Source organism: Meles meles, chromosome 19, assembly GCF_922984935.1.
Source record: "Meles meles chromosome 19, mMelMel3.1 paternal haplotype, whole genome shotgun sequence".
Taxonomy (NCBI): Eukaryota; Metazoa; Chordata; class Mammalia; order Carnivora; family Mustelidae; genus Meles; species Meles meles.
Window position 1 is genome coordinate 49,786,924 of NC_060084.1, and position 18,940 is coordinate 49,805,863.

General features: G+C 56.8%; 2 protein-coding genes and 1 long non-coding RNA gene across 10 annotated transcripts in view; 2 read left to right on the top strand and 1 right to left on the bottom strand.

Moving 5' to 3' along the window:
- Positions 1–9,465, bottom strand: part of STRN4 (striatin 4) — a 25,849-nt gene extending 16,384 nt beyond the window's left edge. For 2 of the 3 annotated variants that reach the window (XM_045989175.1, XM_045989174.1), the window contains exons 1-3: positions 9,144–9,465; positions 1,384–1,487; positions 773–846 (exon numbers count right to left, since the gene is read on the bottom strand). In XM_045989175.1, the coding sequence (XP_045845131.1) occupies positions 773–846; positions 1,384–1,487; positions 9,144–9,425 (460 nt within the window). In that variant the 5' untranslated portion in view covers positions 9,426–9,465. Of the gene's footprint in view, positions 1–772; positions 847–1,383; positions 1,488–2,327; positions 2,446–9,143 lie in introns of all 3 variants that reach the window. The other variant, XM_045989176.1, reaches the window with a different exon arrangement.
- Positions 4,065–6,428, top strand: LOC123931713. Its single transcript, XR_006816290.1, has 2 exons — positions 4,065–4,903; positions 5,134–6,428. It is a non-coding gene; the product is annotated as an uncharacterized LOC123931713 (long non-coding RNA).
- On the top strand, positions 7,381–18,940 carry LOC123931711 (fukutin related protein). Of its 6 annotated transcripts, none has more exons than XM_045989180.1 (3): positions 7,381–9,090; positions 10,696–10,753; positions 15,002–18,940. In XM_045989180.1, the coding sequence occupies exon 3, from the start codon at positions 15,041–15,043 to the stop codon at positions 16,526–16,528; it is 1,488 nt and encodes a 495-aa protein (XP_045845136.1). In that variant the 5' UTR covers positions 7,381–9,090; positions 10,696–10,753; positions 15,002–15,040; the 3' UTR covers positions 16,529–18,940. The 6 variants fall into 6 exon arrangements, with proteins under 6 accessions (XP_045845136.1, XP_045845137.1, XP_045845134.1 ...); XM_045989181.1 differs by having other exon boundaries at positions 9,060–9,090; positions 10,699–10,753; XM_045989178.1 differs by lacking the exon at positions 7,381–9,090 and adding an exon at positions 9,607–10,382.

Sequence of the window (18,940 nt, forward strand, 5' to 3'; positions counted from 1 at the left end):
GGCCCCGTTCTGAGAGTGTAGGCAGAGCCAACTCTATGCTTTGAGACGGGCTCTGCGGCTCACCAGCTGTGTGACCTTGGGCAAGCTGGTTTACCTCTCTGAGCCTCAGCTTCCTCTTCTGAGAGGAACAGTTAATAACAGCAGCACCTAGCATTTAGGATTCTTACGAGGATTAAATGAGATCATCTGTTCATTTTACTCATGAACTACTTACTGGGCATTTACCAGGCACCTGGCTGGGTGCCTAGCTACAAAGACCCCTGCCCTCGTGGGACTCCCGTCCTGGTGGGAGGGGTCTGAGGTGAAGAACAACATCCTTGTTAACCCAACTCTGAAGGCCTTGATGGGTCGCCCAGCCCCTCACCTCCACTGCCCTGCACCACCTGTTCCAGCCACACCCAGTAACTCCCCGTCCCCTAACACACCACTCTCTCTCACGTTGCCACACTTCCGTACACGTGTCCCTCCACCTGGAACACCTGCCCTACCTACTTGTTGGTGAACAAGGAGCTTAGAATATTAGGGACAGTGTCCATCTGTGTCAGAGGGAGAGCAGGCAGGACTGGCCTTCTTCATCACCATCTAGCTCCCTCCCCACTCAGGGGCCCTGCAGAGCAGCCCGTGCAGGGGGCACTGAGAGTGAAGTTCACCCCTGCCCAGCTCCCCGGTCTGTGGGGCACAGTAGAAAGAGGTGGCCCAACTCTACACGGCGCCACCATGCTGAGCTCGGTCTGGTAGGGTGGGCCAGTCGGGCAGGTCTGGGGGTGGGCACCTTGCTCTGCCGGTTCCGATTTCTTCTCCCCTGGGTTCAGGTCTGTCCCAAACTTCAATTTATGGTATTTGGCCCTAGAAGAGCAGATGATTAACGATGACAGACGCAGAGGAATAGACAGGGCCAGCCCTCACCTCAGGGGTCCCAGATCCCAGGGCTCCCCACAGTCCGCTCCCCGACCGCTGAAGACGAGCCACCCCCCCGGCCCCCCACCCCCCACCTTTAGGAAGCTGCCCTGGTGGAAGAGGCACCACACAGCATTATGCAGAACCCACTCTTCGAAGGCAGGCAGTCTGGGGTGCGACCCCAGCTCCAGGAGTCCTGGAAGAAGTCCTCCCCCTCTGGAAGCTTCACCTGTCCCCATGAGGGGACTGGGAGGGGTCAGTGAGGCAGTGAGTATTCCGTGGGGCCAGCAACGCTATGAATGTTGTTACTAGTGCCGATCCTGAACTCCATCTCCCGTGTCTTGTTCTGTACCCCGTGCTAGAACCACACAATACTGGGCGACGGGGAAGGGAACGCCGGTTTCCAAACCTCCCTGGGCTGGAAGGCACTGCGGGGTGGCCTCTGGAGCCTCCCGCTCGGGCCTGACCAGGGGCGGCGGGGCTCACCTTTCCTGCTTCAGTGCGTATTCCAACATCTTGATCCGCCGCACCAGGTCTGTCTTGAGATTCTCTTGCCCTTTCCGCTCTCCCTGGAGGAAAGCCACCTGAGCCTGGGGGGGGACAGAAGAGAACAGGAAGACAGCAGGGCTCAGGCTCACTGACGCGTGTCCCTCGCTCACGCAAGGACAATCAGCTCCAGCCCCCACCCCCATGATGACATGCAGCGGCCACTTCTTCAGGCGTGAAGACCCTGAGCCAGGGTTCAATGGAGCAGAGACAGGGCATGCTGGATCTGTTTCCAGAGTCCCCTGCCATGTGACCCACCATGAAAGAGCTGAGGAGGAGTCCTTAACCCTTGACATTAAAATAGGTAACTTGGCCCCTGCCTTTTGGGGAGAAGTCAGATAGGGGAAGAAAGTGGGGGAGGGAGGCATGAAGAGCCCCAGGCTCCTTCTCCCCCACCCTGAGGCAGGTGCTGTCCCCTAGGTTGCTGGTGGAGGTGGTGTCTCACTATTTCTACCAGAGCATCTGTCTCTGGGAGGCGTAGGAAGCTACTTCGGGAGCTTAGGGACAAGAGTGGGTGGCTCAGCTCAGCTCCCGCTCCCGCTCCAATGCAAAAGCTTTACCACCCAACCCCCACCGCAGGGACCAAGTGTCCCACTGGAGTCTGCCCAGGGTGAGCGAGACATGCCACAGACATGACCCAGGGCCCCTGCCAACCACTTCACACCGTCTGCTGGCATGGGCTACCCCAGTCTGCTCTGGTCTGTCAACAGGTCTTTTGGAGACACTGGGCCAACGGCCTTCGAGGCAGGATCCTGGCCCCTGACCATGTTCCAGAAGTCCTGTGCCAAAGCCCTGAGAGCAGGGCTCAACCCTGGCTTCTCCCCAAGTGCTCCACTGTTACAGGCTGGGACAGCCTGAGCTCCAGGCCGGGCTCGGCCACTTACTTGCTGCATGATCTGAGGCAGGTCATCGGCCTTCTCTGAGCCTCCATTTCCCCTTCTAGAAAATGGGGCTCACGAGAGTGCCTGCCCCTCATGTGTTAAGTTCTTCTCAGTCCGAGGCCTAGCACAGAAGAAGGGCTAATAAATGCCAGCTCCTACCTCTCAGCATGTTTATTCTCCCTGTCTGTTCTTCCACAACTCTGAAACAGGCCCAGTTCTTTTAAGACCCAAGCCCCATCCAGCAGAGATGTCCATGGCACGCAGGCCTCCTGCCCCCACAGGCAGCTGCCTCTTCCTGGAGCCAATCCCCAAACACCACGTGCTCACTGGCGAACTTCGGTGACTCTACCAGAAGCCCTGGGTCTGGCCACAGACCCCTTTTACAGGCTGTGCCCATTCTCGGAGCCCGGCTCCAAGACTACAAGTTCTCGGCAGCCTCTCAGATGCCCACCTGCACTCTCTCCCTCTCCTTGAGGCTCAAAGGGCCCAGAGGACCTACCTGCCCTGGACACTTGGGAGAGTGGCACAGTTCTGTGCCCGCAAGCCTCCTATGGCCTCGGTCCTGCTCCAGGGACCAGGTCTCTCCCTCAGGTTGGCTGAGAACTGAGCACGTGCTAATTAACGCCTGGCTCTGGCCGGGAATCCAGGAAACAGGCACTCACATAATTCTGGTGGGGGTCATACACCCTTCCTGGAGGGCGGTTTGGCCACATCTATAGAAATATTAAACACACACTCGCTTTGCCCAGACAGGTCCACTTCCCGGGACGTAGCCTACAGGCATAAGTGCAATGTGGGCTTCCTTCCAGAAAACAAAAAGGAGTATGCCTGCCTCGATGTAAGACAAAAGTATCATGCACCCATTCACTTACAACACCAATATTTACTAAGCCCCAGCTGTGTATCAGGTACAGGTGCAGACAGAGGATACAGCACTCGACAAGACGGGGTGCGTGTTTCAGAGGGGGGTGTAGGACAAATAAGGAACAGATCACTATATGTCACCAGGTATGCTGGGAGGGGGCAATCTGTCCATTGTGGGAATGGACTTTTTCCCCCTTCTGAACACCTTTTTCTCTCTACACTTTAAATCAACACATACACGCATAAATACCTAAGGCCAGACAGGCAGACTCACATGTGGTCACCACCTTAGCAGTCTGAATTTCTGTCCTTGGTGTATCATCTCAGTCACCCAAAGCCACCCTGTCCAGTCCCTTTAGAAGGTGGGGGGAGAGGTGGAGAAGAAAAGGTCAATCACCAAACAGAAGCCCCAAGTTACTACCTCCTCACTGTCCTCGCTCCCTCGGGGCTTCCATAGTGAGCCCTCTACTTCCCAGCACTGGAACAGCCTGCTGAACGCCCACGTTCATTCAACATCCCGCACTGGTAACTGCCTAGACAGCCCGATCCCGCACGAGCCACTGGAGAGTCACGGAGAAGACGACTGGTTCCTGACCTCACAGAGTTCTCAGTGCAGTGCGGAAACAGGCAGGAGCATCAACAACCAACATGCCACGTGACTGGGCACGGCGAGGGAGCAAAGGGTGTCATGGGAGGAGAACACCCAACCTGCTCCTGGAGGTAAGAAGCACAGCTCAGCTAAGACCTAAAGGCTGTTAGAAGTTGGCCAGGGAGGGGCGCCTGCCTGGCTCAGTGGGTCATGATCTCGGGGTCCTACGATCGAGCCCCGCATCAGGCTCTCTGCTCAGCAGAGAGTCTGCTTCCCCCCACTCTCTCTCTGCCTGCTTATGATCTCTTCTCTGTCAAATAAATAAATAAATTAAATCTTTAGGGGAAAAAAAAAAAAAAAAAAAGTTGGCCAGAGGAGTAGCGTGTGCTGTGGGCAGAGGACAAAGACAAGAGCCGCACGGCAGGCTTACGGACCGCTAAGAAGGCCGGTACAGCCACATGAGAATGTGTGACAGGGTTAGTGAGGAAAGGCAGAGAGGCTTCTAGGCCCAAGAACGGACCACAGACCAAGTAGGAGTTTGAAAGTTGTCCTCAGAGCATAGGGGAAGCCGTGGAAAGGTTTTAAGCAAAGGAGAGATGTAGTCAGTGCACGTTCCAAAGACAATTGCAGCTATACTGCCGAGAACTGATGGCTGGGGGGTTGCTAAAGTCCAGTCCGGGAGGCAGTCCCGGAAATCCCAGGGAGAACGGACAGTGGCCCAGACCAGGAAGGGGGGCTGGGTTAGTGGATTTGTGGTAATAAGGAGGCAGGACTGGTAAGACAGGTGACTCAGTCTGTGGGGAGAAGAAAGAAGGCAGGAGCATACCAGGCCCTCACACTTGCTGGGCTTGGCCCCTTAATCTCCCTGCTATCACCACAACAAGCCCCGATCTCCCTTCTCCTAATTATGGTGCGGGAACCTGACTCAGCCCGCTCTGCTCTGTTGTCCCCTTTCCAGCTCCCCTGGCAAAGAAGGGAGAAACAAGAACCAGAAACATGTGGCTCAAGTGAACCAACTAGGAGGAATCCCACAGAGAGGGGAAGTGTTGGCGGCCAGTTCCTTCTACCGCCGAAAATGCCAGCAGCCAGCGCCGCCTCATCTCTGAGTGCCACGGTGGGCTGGCAGGTAAGCCCAGGATCTGGAAGTTCTCCACCCACCATCCACCCACCACCACTCCCCCCCAGCCAGACTGTTAGAACACACACCACCCCCCGGACTGTGCCCAGACGCGGCTGCCGCCTCCCTGCGGCTGCTCCCTCTCTCCAGCCAGGCGGCACGGGGAAAGGCTTCCCGAGGAGCCAGAGGGTCTCAGTCCTCCCAGGAACTGACAGATGCCTCTCCCTATCTTGCTGCAGAAACTACTGTTCGGGCCACCAGTCCTGTGTGTTTCTCTTCGGGACCCACCCAGCCCTGTATCTCCTCCGCTCCTTCTCCAGTGGCTCCTGGCAGGGATTTCCGTGCCCGCCCCCCGCCCCCCACCGGGGGAAATCCCACAGAGCCCCTGGGGAGGCTGGCAGTGGGGGAGGCGCCGGCCCCACAGCTGCTCTGCCCCCACCTCGCTCCCTACATCCCCCATCACTGCTTCTCCAGGAATGTCCAGTTGAGAAGCCCCCAAGAGGTTCCCCCATCCTTGGGGAGCTCCCCTCCCCAAAAGGGCCTCCTATCTATAAACTATATAGGATTTGCACATGACCTTTCATGTTCATCCTGTGTTGTTTTATCTTAAATGCACCACATGCGTATCTTTGAAATCAGAAATATTTATGACCTTAACTTACATTTTCATTAAAATATCTTATGCTTACATCCAAATGATCACGGCGCTTCAAGCAGAGCCACACAACTGAGTTACTCCCCTAGGGTGCGAGTGTGCCCAGTTCTCTGCAGGCTCTCGTGCAGACCAGCCGCCTCTGTTAGCCTCCAAGCTTCTGAAGGGCAGAAACCTCACTGCCTGCTTCTCGGAATCCACCACCCGACAAAGTCCTGCTTATTGTCAGACGGCATCTGAGCCACCTCCTTGCTCTGATCTCTGGGTACCTCCTGGCAGGACCTCACAATGGACTGCCTTCCCCGCCACGCTCCCCAAACCCTTACTGAGCGCACCGCCGGCACAACATGTCCTGTGCCAGGAGCAGCCGGACTCGGCGATCCGGAGAAGACAAATTCAGGGTTCCTCGCAAAGGTCTGACACAGGCCAGGCCTCCAAGGATCTCACAAGGGGAGGCACACCTCTGTTAAGCAGTGAGTGTTCGAGCAGAGGTGTGTCAAGTGAGGTGCCCTGGAAGGGAGTGTGTGGAACCGTGGGGGCACCCTGTACCGACCGCCGTTTCATGAGCACAGCTGTTCTACCCTTGCGCCCCCACGCCGCTTTACACTCACACGGGAATATACAGACATTCACTGCAGCCATTTCTGACGGGGGCGGGAGGGCCGGGAGGGGAGTCTGGAAAGAAGCTTAAAGTCTGTCACCAAGGGTCAACCAAGGGAGCTGCGGTATAAACATCCAGGGGAGTGTAGTTATCAAAACAGTACGAAAGCTCTTGGCGCCGACAGGAAAGGAACACCAAGACACAGGTATGTGAAAAAAGTTGCAACATGATTTGTATGTGACCTTGTGTTTTACACACACAGAGCTGAACCCCTTTTTTTTTTTAAAGATTTTATTTATTTATTTGACAGAGAGAGATCACAAGTAGATAGAGAGGCAGGCAGAGAGAGAGAGAGAGAGGGAAGCAGGCTCCCTGCTGAGCAGAGAGCCCGAAGCGGGACTCGATCCCAGGACCCTGAGATCATGACCTGAGCCGAAGGCAGCGGCTTAACCCACTGAGCCACCCAGGCACCGTGAACCCCTTTTCTAGCAGGAACGGTTGCAGACACAAGCAGAAAAAGGACAGGGGGCGGTGGCTTTCTCTTTTCACTCACACACACACACACACACGTGAGACCTCTGCGTTCTTACTAATGTGACAGGACAAAAGGAAACAGCAATACACAGTGAGTGATGCTGCAGCCAAGACCGGGAGAGCCTAATCAGGTGCTCTACACAAGCTCCTCTCTAACTCCAAGAAGGGCCACTGGGAGAGGGCATAAACACACAGCTCTTCTCTCTCCAGTCTCAAGGACGACAAGGTGGTACGGTGGGTGCTGTAGGCGGCACTGGTGTGAAGTCCCAGAAACCAAGATTCCATCCCAGGTCTGCTGACAACTGCTTGTGTGATCCTGAGGAGGCTACCAGGCTACATGTTCCTCGTCTGCACTGGGCAGCAAGGAGATACAGAGAATGGGCTTCTAAAAGCCCACAGACCAGCCCTGCCACCCACAGGCTGGGATCCTAGCTCAGTCGCTGCCTGACTCTCCCTCAGAGCCTCCCTTTCCTCTCAGATTCTTTTTGAGTTCTGCCTTAAGCTCAGGACATGGTCTCAGGGTCCTGGGATCAAGCCCCTCATCAGGCTCTGCTCAGCAGGGAGCCTGCTTCCCCCTCTCTCTCTGCCTGCCTCTCTGCCTACTTGTGATCTCTGTCAAATAAATAAAATCTTAAAAAAAAAAAAAAAAAAAGCAAGGGACAGGGAAGAGGACCACCCCGGTCCCAGAATGTTGCAAGGACGAAACGATATCATGTATCTAAAGTGCTACACACAGTGCCTGGCACCTCCTTTGTGTCCAATCGAACAGCAGCTGCCAGCATTACCGCTGAGTGAGGGCAAGGACACCTGCCCGGTCTCCATCATGGGGTCCTGGGATCAAGCGAGATGGATGCTGGGAAAGAGCACCAGAAACAGAGTTGAACACAAGTGAGGGGTGCTTACGTAAGGATTTCTCTCCCACCTCAAGGCCAAGCCTCAGCTACCACACAGCTAAGATCCCTATTTTTGGAGGGGGAAGAAATGTAGAATGCTCTCTTCATTCATCCTGTGGACAAAATGCTAATCGGTTCTTTATTTGGGGTCCCCATATCAACTGGACAGGAAACCATGAACCAGAAGGGGGAAACTGGGCTGTGAGAAGTAGATACTGGCTTCTGCTAATTATATCCCACCTCAGGAACCCTCAGTCCTGGTGGCCCAACCATGGATCCCCTCAAATCCTCCCAACTGATGCCCCATCCTCCAGACACTCGGCAAACAGACCCACACTTCTCAAGGTCATGAAACCAAGCCCAAACCCAGCCCAACTCCTCAGGCTCTAATCAGCATCATCCCAGAGCACACTCCTCTCCCAAGCCACTCCACAAACCACCGGGTTCTTTCCCAGAAACTTCCACAAACATCTCCTCCCAGAGTCCTTCTGAAATGCTTCTTCAATGCTGTTTGCCTGCTCCGCAAAACCCTCTCCCTGCCACCCTCCAGGTGCGCCCCTCCAAGTCCTCCTGTCTCCGGTCCCTTTATCTCCATGTTGGACATCACAGCACTACAGTCCAGGGTTCTCCACCTGACATCCTCTACACACCTCCCATCTCAAGGCCATTGCCTGCACCCCCCACCCCCTCCGCACTCCTCCACAGCCCCCAAACTGGAGTTTCGGCTCTGCAGCTCTTCCATACAGGCTCCTAGAGCAAGTCCTGGCCCTGTCCTCGCTTCCACCCCCGGGGCACCCCACCCAACAACCGATAGCCACACATGCCGGCCTCCCCAAAGTTGCCTCTTAGAGGAGAGGGCACACATCTTCCTCCTGGGACCCCGCCCCCGCCCTCTTCTCATCCCAAGTCCTCATACAGCCATTTTTCAATCCCCCCTCCACTTCCCTCCCCCGTCCAGACGCTCCGAAACACACCCGGTCCCAGGTTCCCTGACTTCCTCTCCCCACTCAGGCCAGTTCCCCGCTCGACTCACTCTCGCTCTCCGCCGCTCCCAAGTTTCCCCGACGCCCACTCTCTCCAACCCGAAGCCCATCAGGTTCTACCTCCAACCTTCACCTGGTCGGGGACGGGGTTGGGAGGCCAGCGGCACCTTTCAGACTTTTGCTTACTCCCAACGAGAGCCCCCCCACCCCGAGTCCTCCCACCACTCTCCGCTGAGTTCTCCTGGGCTCCCCTCAGGGCCCGAGGTCCTCTCCAGGGAACCCGTCTGCGGGTCCGCTCACTACCACTCCAGCTCCGAGCCGGTTCCGGTCCCCTGCGCCCCTCCTCTCGGCAGGGACCGGTCGGACTCTCCCGCCCCGGGGCCTCCCTCCCACCTCGAGCCGCCGGGTGCCCTCAGGACCCCCCTCGGACCGCCCCTCACTCAGTCTCCGGGCCGGTCGCGGTCCCCTCCCGCCCCCCCCCCCCGGCCGTCCCGGCGGCCATTGCTCCAAGATGGCGGCGGCGGCGGCGGCGGGTGAGGCCGGGCCGGGCCGGGCGGGGGGTCGGGGGTCCCGGGGCGGCGCTCACCTGCAACTCGGCGCGCTCGGCCTCCCAGCGGGCCTTCTCCGCTTCGAAGCGCGCCCACTCGTGCTGGATAAAGTGCAGGATCCCGGGCAGGCTCAGGGGCTCAGGCCCCGCCGTAGGCCCGGGGCTGCCTCCGCCGCCGCCTCCCTTTCCAGCCGGGCCGGGCCCCGGGGCAGGGGCAGCGGGCGGGGCCGCCCCCGTCGGGCCGGGGCCCGCGCCGGAGCCCAGCGGGCGGCAGGAGGAGGCGGCGGCGGCGACCGCGGCGGCCGCTCGCTCCTCCATCATGGAGGCCCCGGGGCCGGCCCGCGCGCCCGCTGTGCCTCGCGCGCCTGCGCGGCCGTACCAACCGCCCCCCCCCACGCCCCGCACCGCCCGCGCGCGTGCTCGGCGGGGGCCGGGCGGGGGGGCCGATGGTGGGAACGAGGCCGTGCGCGCGCCTCGCCCACCCGGGTCGACCCCAAAAGCGCGCGCGCGCGTGCGGGTGGGCGGGAAGGGGCGGTGCGGAGACGCGCGCCCGGAGGAGGGCTAACCGAGACCCAGGCCGAGCGCGAGGGTCGCGCCTGGGAAGAGCGGGACTTTGGGAGGAGCCGCTTTCTGCCCCTCTCTTCCTGCTTCGCCCCAAAGAAAAATTCTAACCCCTTCCAGACCCAAATGTCACTCTCCTTGACACTGTTTCTCTGAGAGAAAGGGCGACCACCAGGGGTGGTCTCAGGAAGGGCCCCATCCTCTCCGTTTCCTATTTCCTTGCCCAGGTCGGTAGTCACGGTAACCCTTCCCCAGCCAGGAACCCTTCTTCTTTGTGGTTATGGAGCCCCAAACCTCTCCTGTCCCTGCACCAGGGGAAGGTTGCTAAGGTAACTTAAGTCCCTGGTGGTCCTTCTGCCCCAACCTTCATTTGGTTACTATGGCAACCTCACCTAGCACTCAGGTAGAAAGGACCCCAGCCCCAAGGACACTGATTGCTGAGAGAACACCTCTTTCCCAACCTCTCCCCCTAGCCACCCAGCTGGCATTACCATGGTAACCGTTCCCCCCCCCCTTTCTCTTCGTGGGAGGTCCATGGACCAAGCCAACCAGGTGTTTTTATTTAGAGAAGATGCTCTGCTGAGGAGCCGTTGCTATGGTTACAGGGCCTGGACCAGGAGGTGGAAACAGGCAAGGCCAACCCCTGGTTGCTATGGTAACCAGGGACATACAAGGATAGTCCCCCTTCCCGTGTCCTTAAGAACCAGGCCCACCAAGGTAGGGGACAGTTTTAAGATTGTGTCTCAGGACGGAGTGGGTCTGGGGAAGGGGTTGTTACGGTAACGGCTTTGGTCACTTCTAGCCCCACCTTTCTGGGCACATTCATAAGAAGGGATGGTTATAGGCTGCTGGGATAACTGACATTCTTCCCACCCATTCCCGAGATACCCCAGGTGGGGCCCGAGCTCGTGGAACTTCAAAGAGAAAGGATTCCCTGACCTTCTCATTGCCACTTTTGCGGGCAAGGTGAAATCATACTCTGCTGTGCAAAATTGGCTGATTTGGGGTTTTCTGGTTCTCGTTCCCTCAGCAGTGCAGCTGAGCTGGGCTGGAGCCGCCCACCCGGAGCTCCCACAGCAACCTAGGAGGTAAGAAGTTCCTGAGTGTCACCAGCGCTGCTGTGGAAACTGCCCTTCCCCCCCGTATCACTCATTTTCTTTGCCTGTCACATTCCCATTCCACAGATGGGGCAGCCAAGGCTCAGTCCAGAGCAGAGCTCAGGCCAGGTGAACCTAGGCCGAAAGTGAACCTGAGTCTACTTACATTGTTTTCTGGGGAATGGAGAGACAAAGTCTCAGCTTGACTGTCCTCTCCTCCCTGGACCACCTTTTCTCTGTCACACCCCCGCCGGTTTCCTGACCCATCTGTAAGTTCTGTGTGTGGTTTTTGTCTTCCTACCTCTGGAGGGCCTGCCCAGTGACTGCTTCGATCTTTCCCTGTTCCCCAGAACACAGGGTCTGGTGCAGAGAGTCCTCACTAGGTATCTGTCTGTTGAGTTAATGGGTGAATTCATTCAGTAATTTGCCATATTCAGCTTTGAATATCACCTGTCAGGTTGGGGCTGCAGAATGCTCAGTGAAGGTGGACAGCGAGCTGGGCAGTCTTGACTGGACCCAAGAGAGAGCAGAGCTTACTGGTTGAAAACATGACTCTGGAGCCAGTCTTGTGGGTCAAAGACTGGGTCCACCATTTCCCAGCTGTGTGACCTTGAATGAGTGCCTTCACTTCTCTGTGCTGCTTTGTCCTCATTTTTAAATGTAATCAGAACATGAAAACGAAACAAGGTAATTTAAGTGCTTAGAAAGGGATCTGGCCCTATGGTGAGCAGCAAGAATTGTTGATACTATCATCGTACTGTGATTCAGAGAAACACAGACGTTCAGACCTTCAGAACCATGGTTTCAGACCCTTTGCCTCAATAAAGGAGTTTTGAGCCCTTATAGTCGGGGAAGCCAAGACCAACCATGTCAGGGTACTAGGTGATTCCTTGCTCTTTCTTCTCTGGTCCCCTCCTCTGCTGGTCTGGCTGCCATATCCACTGGTCTCCGAGGACCCGATTTATGTCCTCTGTCCTGCTGGGCATCTCGTGGCCCAGAGCCAGCCAGATGGATCATGCCAAGCACCAGGGCCTGGGAGGTAGAGACCGGGGTTCTCCCTCCGTCCTTTCTGTCCCTGAGCCACGGTTTCCCCATCTGATCACCCAGAGTCAGTCGTTTGTGCCGCACACATTTACTGAGCACCTGGTGCATGCCCGGCACTGAGCTGTGCCTTGAGCACACAGCAGGGATCAAAAGAGTAAGTCAAATCTACGTGCTGACGACTAGGGGGAAAAAATGCAGGGATGAGGCACAGGAAATATGTGGGTGATAGAGAGATACGTTTTGAAAGCGAGTAGCCAAAGGGCTCCCTGGACAGGTGACATCGGTCACCTGAGATGCAAGGGTCACGAGGGAGGAGCCATGCAGATACTGGGGACAGCGTCCAGACAGAGGGCATAGCCAGTGCTCTGGCTGCTGTGCCCTGGGAGAATTTGAAGATTGGTGTTTGGCCAGCATGGCTGGAGCTGACAGTCAGTGGGAGAGACTGGGACCACATGGGGCCTTATGGGCCCTGGTGAAGACTTTGGCTTTTCCTTCGAGTTGTAAGCCACAGAAGGTTCGAGCAGGTGCAGGACAGAATCTAATTTGAGTTTTCACATGATCCCCCTGGGTGCCGAGTGGGGAACAGCCCTGGGGGGGTGGGGGAATGAGGGCAGAGCAGGAAAAGGGTCTCTACGGAGTCTTTAGAAGATTCTAGAACCATCAGTGGTCTCTCTGGGGCTTCTGCATACACAAGCTCTAAGAGTCTAAGGTTTTTAAGACCTTGAAGATTCTATGATTCCAAAGGTTCCTCCCCCTCCGCCCCACCTGCCCACCCGCCCGTACAGTAATGAAGGGTCAGGTTTGTTGTCTGTCGCTGTGTGCTGTGTGTCTGCTGCTGGGTCCCCAGTGCCTAGAACAGTGCCTGGGGTATTGTAGGAGTTCCACAGAGAGGGAAAACTGAAGGAAGGAAGAATCAATCCAAGGTCCAGAAGGTGATTCCAAGGTTTTAAAGATTAAGAAGTTGCTCTTAAAGTGCAACTCAGATTCTTAAATGCCAACCAAGCTGGGTCACAGGAGAGCAAGCAGGCCTGGGATGGGTAAAGAGGGGGAGGAGGGCATTCCTGGTAGGAGAGAAAGGGGAGAGAGGAGGCAGGAAGACCCGGGGCCCTGAGCCACAGTACAATTTGGCTTCAGGAGCCTGAGGCCTTATAGACTCCAAGAACCCTGGCCTTGGGCATCAGTTTTCCGTCAAGTGCACTTTCAGTACCCACCTGTGTGCCGGGAACACAGAGGTGACTGAAGAAGCCCTGGCTTTACCCTCCCAGGTCTCATAGTCTCGTGGAGCAGACATAACCATCACTGGATCCTGCCCAGCCAGAATGCGCAGGGCTGGGATGGGGAGCCCAGAGCCTTCAAGAGCCCACAGACAACTTCTCGCCCAACTTGGGGTTCAGGGAGGGCTTCCTGCAGGAGGAGGCATCAGAGCTGAGGCCTAAAAGCAGAAGCAGGGGTTCTGCAGGAGAAAAGAGGCATGGGGACAAGGGGTGTTCGAGAAGAGCATCTTCTAAGCAGAAAGAACAGAATATGCAAAGGCATAGAAGTAACATCTGTGGGAGGAAAATTCCAAGCAACGTGGCTTAGGCAGAGTTTGGCACATGGCAGGAGGTGGAGCTGGATTGGTGCACCAGCAAGAGACCCAGGGTTCCCCCAGGCCTGGTGGGAGGTTGTAAGAAACTGAAACTTTTTCTTTAGGGTACTGGGTAGCCATGGCAGGTTCTGAGCAGGGAGGGAGAGGTCAGGTTTGTGCTTCATGAAGACCCCTCTGTCTGCCATGAGCAGCAGACTTGGTCAGAAGACCAGGGGAGGCTGAGCGGGGATCTGCGTGGACCAGGATTGAAGGTGAGATTGGCTGGGTCTCTGATGTCCCCCTTTCTGGGAGGAGGAGAAGCCTATGGAAATCCTTCATAGGGAAACTTTTGAGTATTTGCTCAGAGCAAATACTCCTGTGCTGGCGACCAGCCAGAGCTTGGCGTTGCGTTGGGGACCGGGAGACAGCGCCCTCTGGGGGTTGCTTAGGAGTGCAGTAGGTGAATGCAGGGCGGGGGTGTGTCCTCCGGTCCGCAGCCGCTTATCAAAAGAGGCTGCCCCACTCCCCTTTAAAAAAAAAAAATCATTATTTTTATCTTTTAATTTCTTATTTTATAGGATGTAGCATTCCAAGTATTTCTGTTTTTTAATTTCAGGTTTTTAGTTAAATTCTAGTTAGTTAACACATGGTAAAATTGCCTTGTTTTTTGTTTTTTTAATTAATGGTCAAGATTAAAAATTGGGATAGTTGTGATCTAAGAAAATACTTCTAGCTTCTCTTGCAAAACCAAAACAACCTGGCTGACCACTGGGAAGGAGAAGGCCAGATGGCCCAGGATTTGAGGAAGTGAAAAGGGGACAGTGGGGGAGGGGCTTGGTGAGCCAATGCTGAGGCCAGCGGACACACACACACACACACACACACCCCGGAGCCGGACACACACACACACCCCGGAGCCGGACACACACACACACACACACACCCGGAGCCGGACACACACACACACCCCGGAGCCGGACACACACACACACACACACACACACACACACACACCCGGAGCCGGACACACACACACACCCCGGAGCCGGACACACACACACACACACACACACACCCGGAGCCGGAGTGTGAGAGGGACAGGAGAGACAGATGGGGGGAGGGGGGCTTCCTGGAGGAGGGAATGGTGGAGCAGAAGGTGCAAGCCGGCCCTGGAAATGGAGTGGGACATTTGTAACTGAATCCAAACCTGAATGAGAAGTTGCCAAAGAGAAGGATAAAGATTAGGTGCAATTGAACAAGGAAGGAGGGAGGGCGAATCGTCTGATAAAAACCTAGCTAAGGACCAGGCTCTGTGCTGGGTGGAACTAGGGACCCAGCAGTGATTGAAACAACCTCAAAACCTGCCCAGTTGGAGGATACAAACCTGTCCCCACGTAGAAATAGCATAGAGTGGTGGGCTAGGGTGGGAGAAGCCAGGGAGCTGAGGGAGCCCAGAGGGGGTGGATGGGAGGTCAGAGAGGGCTTCCTGGAGGAGGGAAAGTCAGAGCTGAAACCAAATAGGGAAAGGGCTGGGAGAGAAGGGCAGCGCTAGCGATGGGGGATTTTGGGGGGGGGGGGTAGGAGGCTTCTGGCAACCACCTCCAGCCTCCCCTTTCCTCCCTCCCCAGGATGCCCCGGAAGCCCAGCTAGGGCCCGACTTTGGCCCCATGCGTCTCACCCGCTGCCAGGCTGCCCTGGCAGCCGCCATCACGCTCAACCTCCTGGTCCTCTTCTATGTCTCATGGCTGCAGCACCAGCCCAGGAACTCCCGGGCCCGGAGTCCCCGCCGTGGAGCGGCTGCCGGCCCCCGTGTCACCGTCCTGGTACGGGAGTTCGAAGCCTTTGACAACGCGGTGCCTGAGCTGGTGGACTCCTTCTTGCAACAAGACGCCGCCCAGCCGGTGGTGGTGGCGGCGGACACACTCCCCTACCCGCCCCTGGCCCTGCCCCGCGTTCCCAACGTTCGCCTGGCGCTGCTCCAGCCTGCCCTGGACCGGCCCGCCGCGGCCTCGCGCCCTGAGACCTACGTGACCACCGAGTTCGTGGCCCTGGTGCCTGACGGGGCGAGGGCCGAGGCCCCGGGCCAATTGGAGCGCATGGTGGAGGTGCTCCGGGCAGGAGGGGCACGCCTGGTGGCCGCCCCTGTCGCTTCGACCAACCCCGCCCGGTGCCTAGCCCTGAACGTCAGCCTGCGGGAGTGGACGGCCCGCTACGGCCCCGCGCCCTCTGCGCCCCGCTGCGACGCCCTGGACGGAGACGCGGTGGTGCTCCTGCGCGCCCGCGACCTCTTCAACCTGTCGGCGCCCCTGGCCCGGCCGCTGGGCACTAGCCTCTTCCTGCAGACGGCCTTGCGGGGCTGGCCGGTGCAGCTGCTGGACCTGCAGTTCGGCGCAGCGCGCCAGCCACCCCTGGCCACAGCCCACGCGCGCTGGAAGGCGGAGCGTGAGGGGCGCGCGCGGCGAGCGGCCCTGCTGCGCTCGCTGGGCATCCGCCTGGTAAGCGGGGAGGGGGGGCGCCTCGAGTGGTTCGGTTGCAGCAAGGAGACCCCGCGCTGCTTTGGGACGGTGGTGGGCGACACACCGGCCTACCTCTACGAGGAGCGCTGGACGCCCCCGTGCTGCCTGCGCGCTCTGCGGGAGACCGCCCGCTATGTGGTGGGCGTGCTGGAGGCGGCGGGCGTGCGCTACTGGCTGGAGGGCGGCTCGCTGCTCGGGGCCGCCCGCCACGGGGACATCATCCCGTGGGACTACGACGTGGACCTGGGCATCTACCTGGAGGACGTGGGCAACTGCGAGCAGCTGCGGGGGGCCGAGGCGGGCTCAGTGGTGGACGAGCGTGGCTTCGTGTGGGAGAAGGCCGTAGAGGGCGACTTCTTCCGCGTGCAGTACAGCGAGAGCAACCATCTGCACGTGGATCTGTGGCCCTTCTACCCCCGCAATGGAGTCATGACCAAGGACACATGGCTGGATCACCGGCAAGATGTCGAGTTCCCCGAACACTTCCTGCAGCCTCTCGTGCCCCTGTCCTTTGCTGGCTTCGTGGCGCAGGCACCTAACAACTACCGTCGCTTCCTGGAGCTCAAGTTCGGCCCCGGAGTCATCGAGAACCCTGAGTACCCCAACCCATCCCTCCTGAGTTTGTCAGGAAGTGGCTGAAGCTCCTGCGCCCGCTCCGGGGGTCTGGAGAACACTCACGACAGGGAGTCGGGGGTGTGAGGGGACCTGGCCTTGCGTATGGTGCTGCTGGCACTTGGTGGGCGGGCCGGGGATGCGGAGCTGCCCAGGGTGAGGCCCAGCACCATCCTGCACTTGGAAGACGTGCCTCGACCAAGATTTCCAATAGCTTGGGTTTATTTGAAGCACAGACAGTTTTGTAAAGAGGAACACGTGTACATTCTGCGGCCGGACTGCCGCGATTAAAACCCCAGCTCTGCCACTTCCTAATTAGGCGGGCCGGATGAGTGTCCCGTTTCTCCAGGATTCAGTGAGTGTCCTTGAAGCGTCAGGCTCCCAAAGAGCCCACAGGACGCTTGGCTGCTGGGGCTGCTTCCGCCACTAGAGGGCGCCTCTGTCCTAGTGTGGGGTCCAAGGCCCAGGTAAGTCCTGGACCTCCCCGTTCCCGGAGCTTCCCTAACCTGAACATTTTGGTCTCCAATCCCCTGTACCTGGCAGGACAGGATGACTGTCTCCCTTCTTCCAGAATGTGATCTCCAGGCCTCCTGCGAGCGCCCTGTGAATTGCATGCTGCTCTTAACCACATCTTGCAGAGGAGGAAACGGGCTCAGCCTTGAGCTGCCGCAGTGGGTAACTGAGCTCTGGATGCCAGACCCACTCCGTATTAACTGCGTTACCTCATCGTTTCAGCGCTCCGCACCTGGTAGCCCACTTGGGCGGCGGGATGAACAGCAATCAGAGCTAGCGTTACTCAGCCCCTATGGTGTGCCCAGCGTCCTTCTCAGTGCTGCGTGCAGAATGACTGCTCCATCTCTCACCTCAACCCTCTGAGGCCAGAGCTGCTATTATTTCCATTTTACAGGTGAGCACACTGAGACCAGAATGGCAGAGTCACTTGCCCAAGGTCACACAGCTCAGGAAGCAACAGAGCAGGGACTTGAACCCAGGTGGTCAGGCTGGAGCGCACACTGAATTTGGCTGCTGTGCCCCCTCTCTAGTTATCCTACATGGGGGGGGGGGTCCATGGGAGTCTGCAGCCCTTAGCTGGTGAAGCCATGGCGGCCTTCCTCCTGTGCTCGTGCGCCCAAGATTAAATGCCATTTGAGCAAGTATCCCGAATATACGTATTTATAAATTATATACAGGTACTTCTATCATTCTGTATATTACTAATAAGGCTTAAATTATTCCATTTTAAAATAAACAGGGTTTTGTTTACATGGCTCATCTTAGTGACTTGTCCCATTTGGAACCACGGGCTCTGAGGCAGGAGAGGCCTGGGGTCAAAACCTGGCTCTGCCTCTTTCTCCCACTGGGAACTTAGGCCACCATGACTCTGCCTCTCCGAGCCTCTGCTTTGCGCCTGGGAAATGCAGGTCGTGAACGTTCCCCCCACAGGGGTGCTGTGAGCCACTTAAGTGGTAAAGGCTCAGGAATCAAGGCTGTGCTTGGCTCCTGGCCAACTTTATCTGTAATCTTAGTCAAGTCACTCACTGCCTCCCTGAACCTATAGGTTGGGTGTGGGGGATGGGCGAGATTGCAGAAGCTGGAAGGGGGGGGAGGGTTATGAAGAACGCAAATCTGGTCCCATCTCAAACGTGGCTAAGACATCCAGAGTCCCAGACTTCTTAGAGCACAGCCTCTGTTTTTAGCCACTGAACCCGCAAATGGCTCCCAGAGACTGTTGGGTTTCCATGGAGCATTCTGGAAACATAAGGGGATGATTTAGGTTATCAGCGTGATTGGGTGATGCTTTTGACTCTCAGGAGGTGTAGCCCAGGGATGAAGAGGTCATAATATGCAGGACCTCTCCACAGGGTAAAGCACTGGTCCTTGTCACATACAGTTCTGAAAGCCCCGTTGGACATTCCTGAAGGGAGTGCGATGTTCAAAACCTTTTGCAACTGGTACGGTGATACACATTAATATATATGTCAACATATGCATCAGAACGTGTAAATATTTCTTTTTTCTTCTCTGAAGGATGGAAACAAACTGTATATACGTATTTCTTTCAATTTTTTGCCAAGAACATGAAGTGAAACGCAAATCATTGTTAAATCATGCAATGATTTTGTTTTATTTAGAAACTTACTTAGAAATTGTTGGTGCAGTTTCTTGATTGCTATGCTATATATATATATGCATATATATATTCATTTATTTAATTATTTATTTATTATGGAAAAAATATATAAAATAACCCTAGCTTAGCTGTGATTTGATAAGAGAACCACATCAAGTTCTTCTGGCAACTTCCCATTAAACTGAGTGCCATTAGGTGACTTGGGGTCTCAACAGATCAAGAATTTCTCTTGGGGCGCCAGGGTGGCTCAGTGGGTTAAAGCCTCTGCCTTCGGCTCAGGTCCTGATCCCAGGGTCCTGGGATAAAAC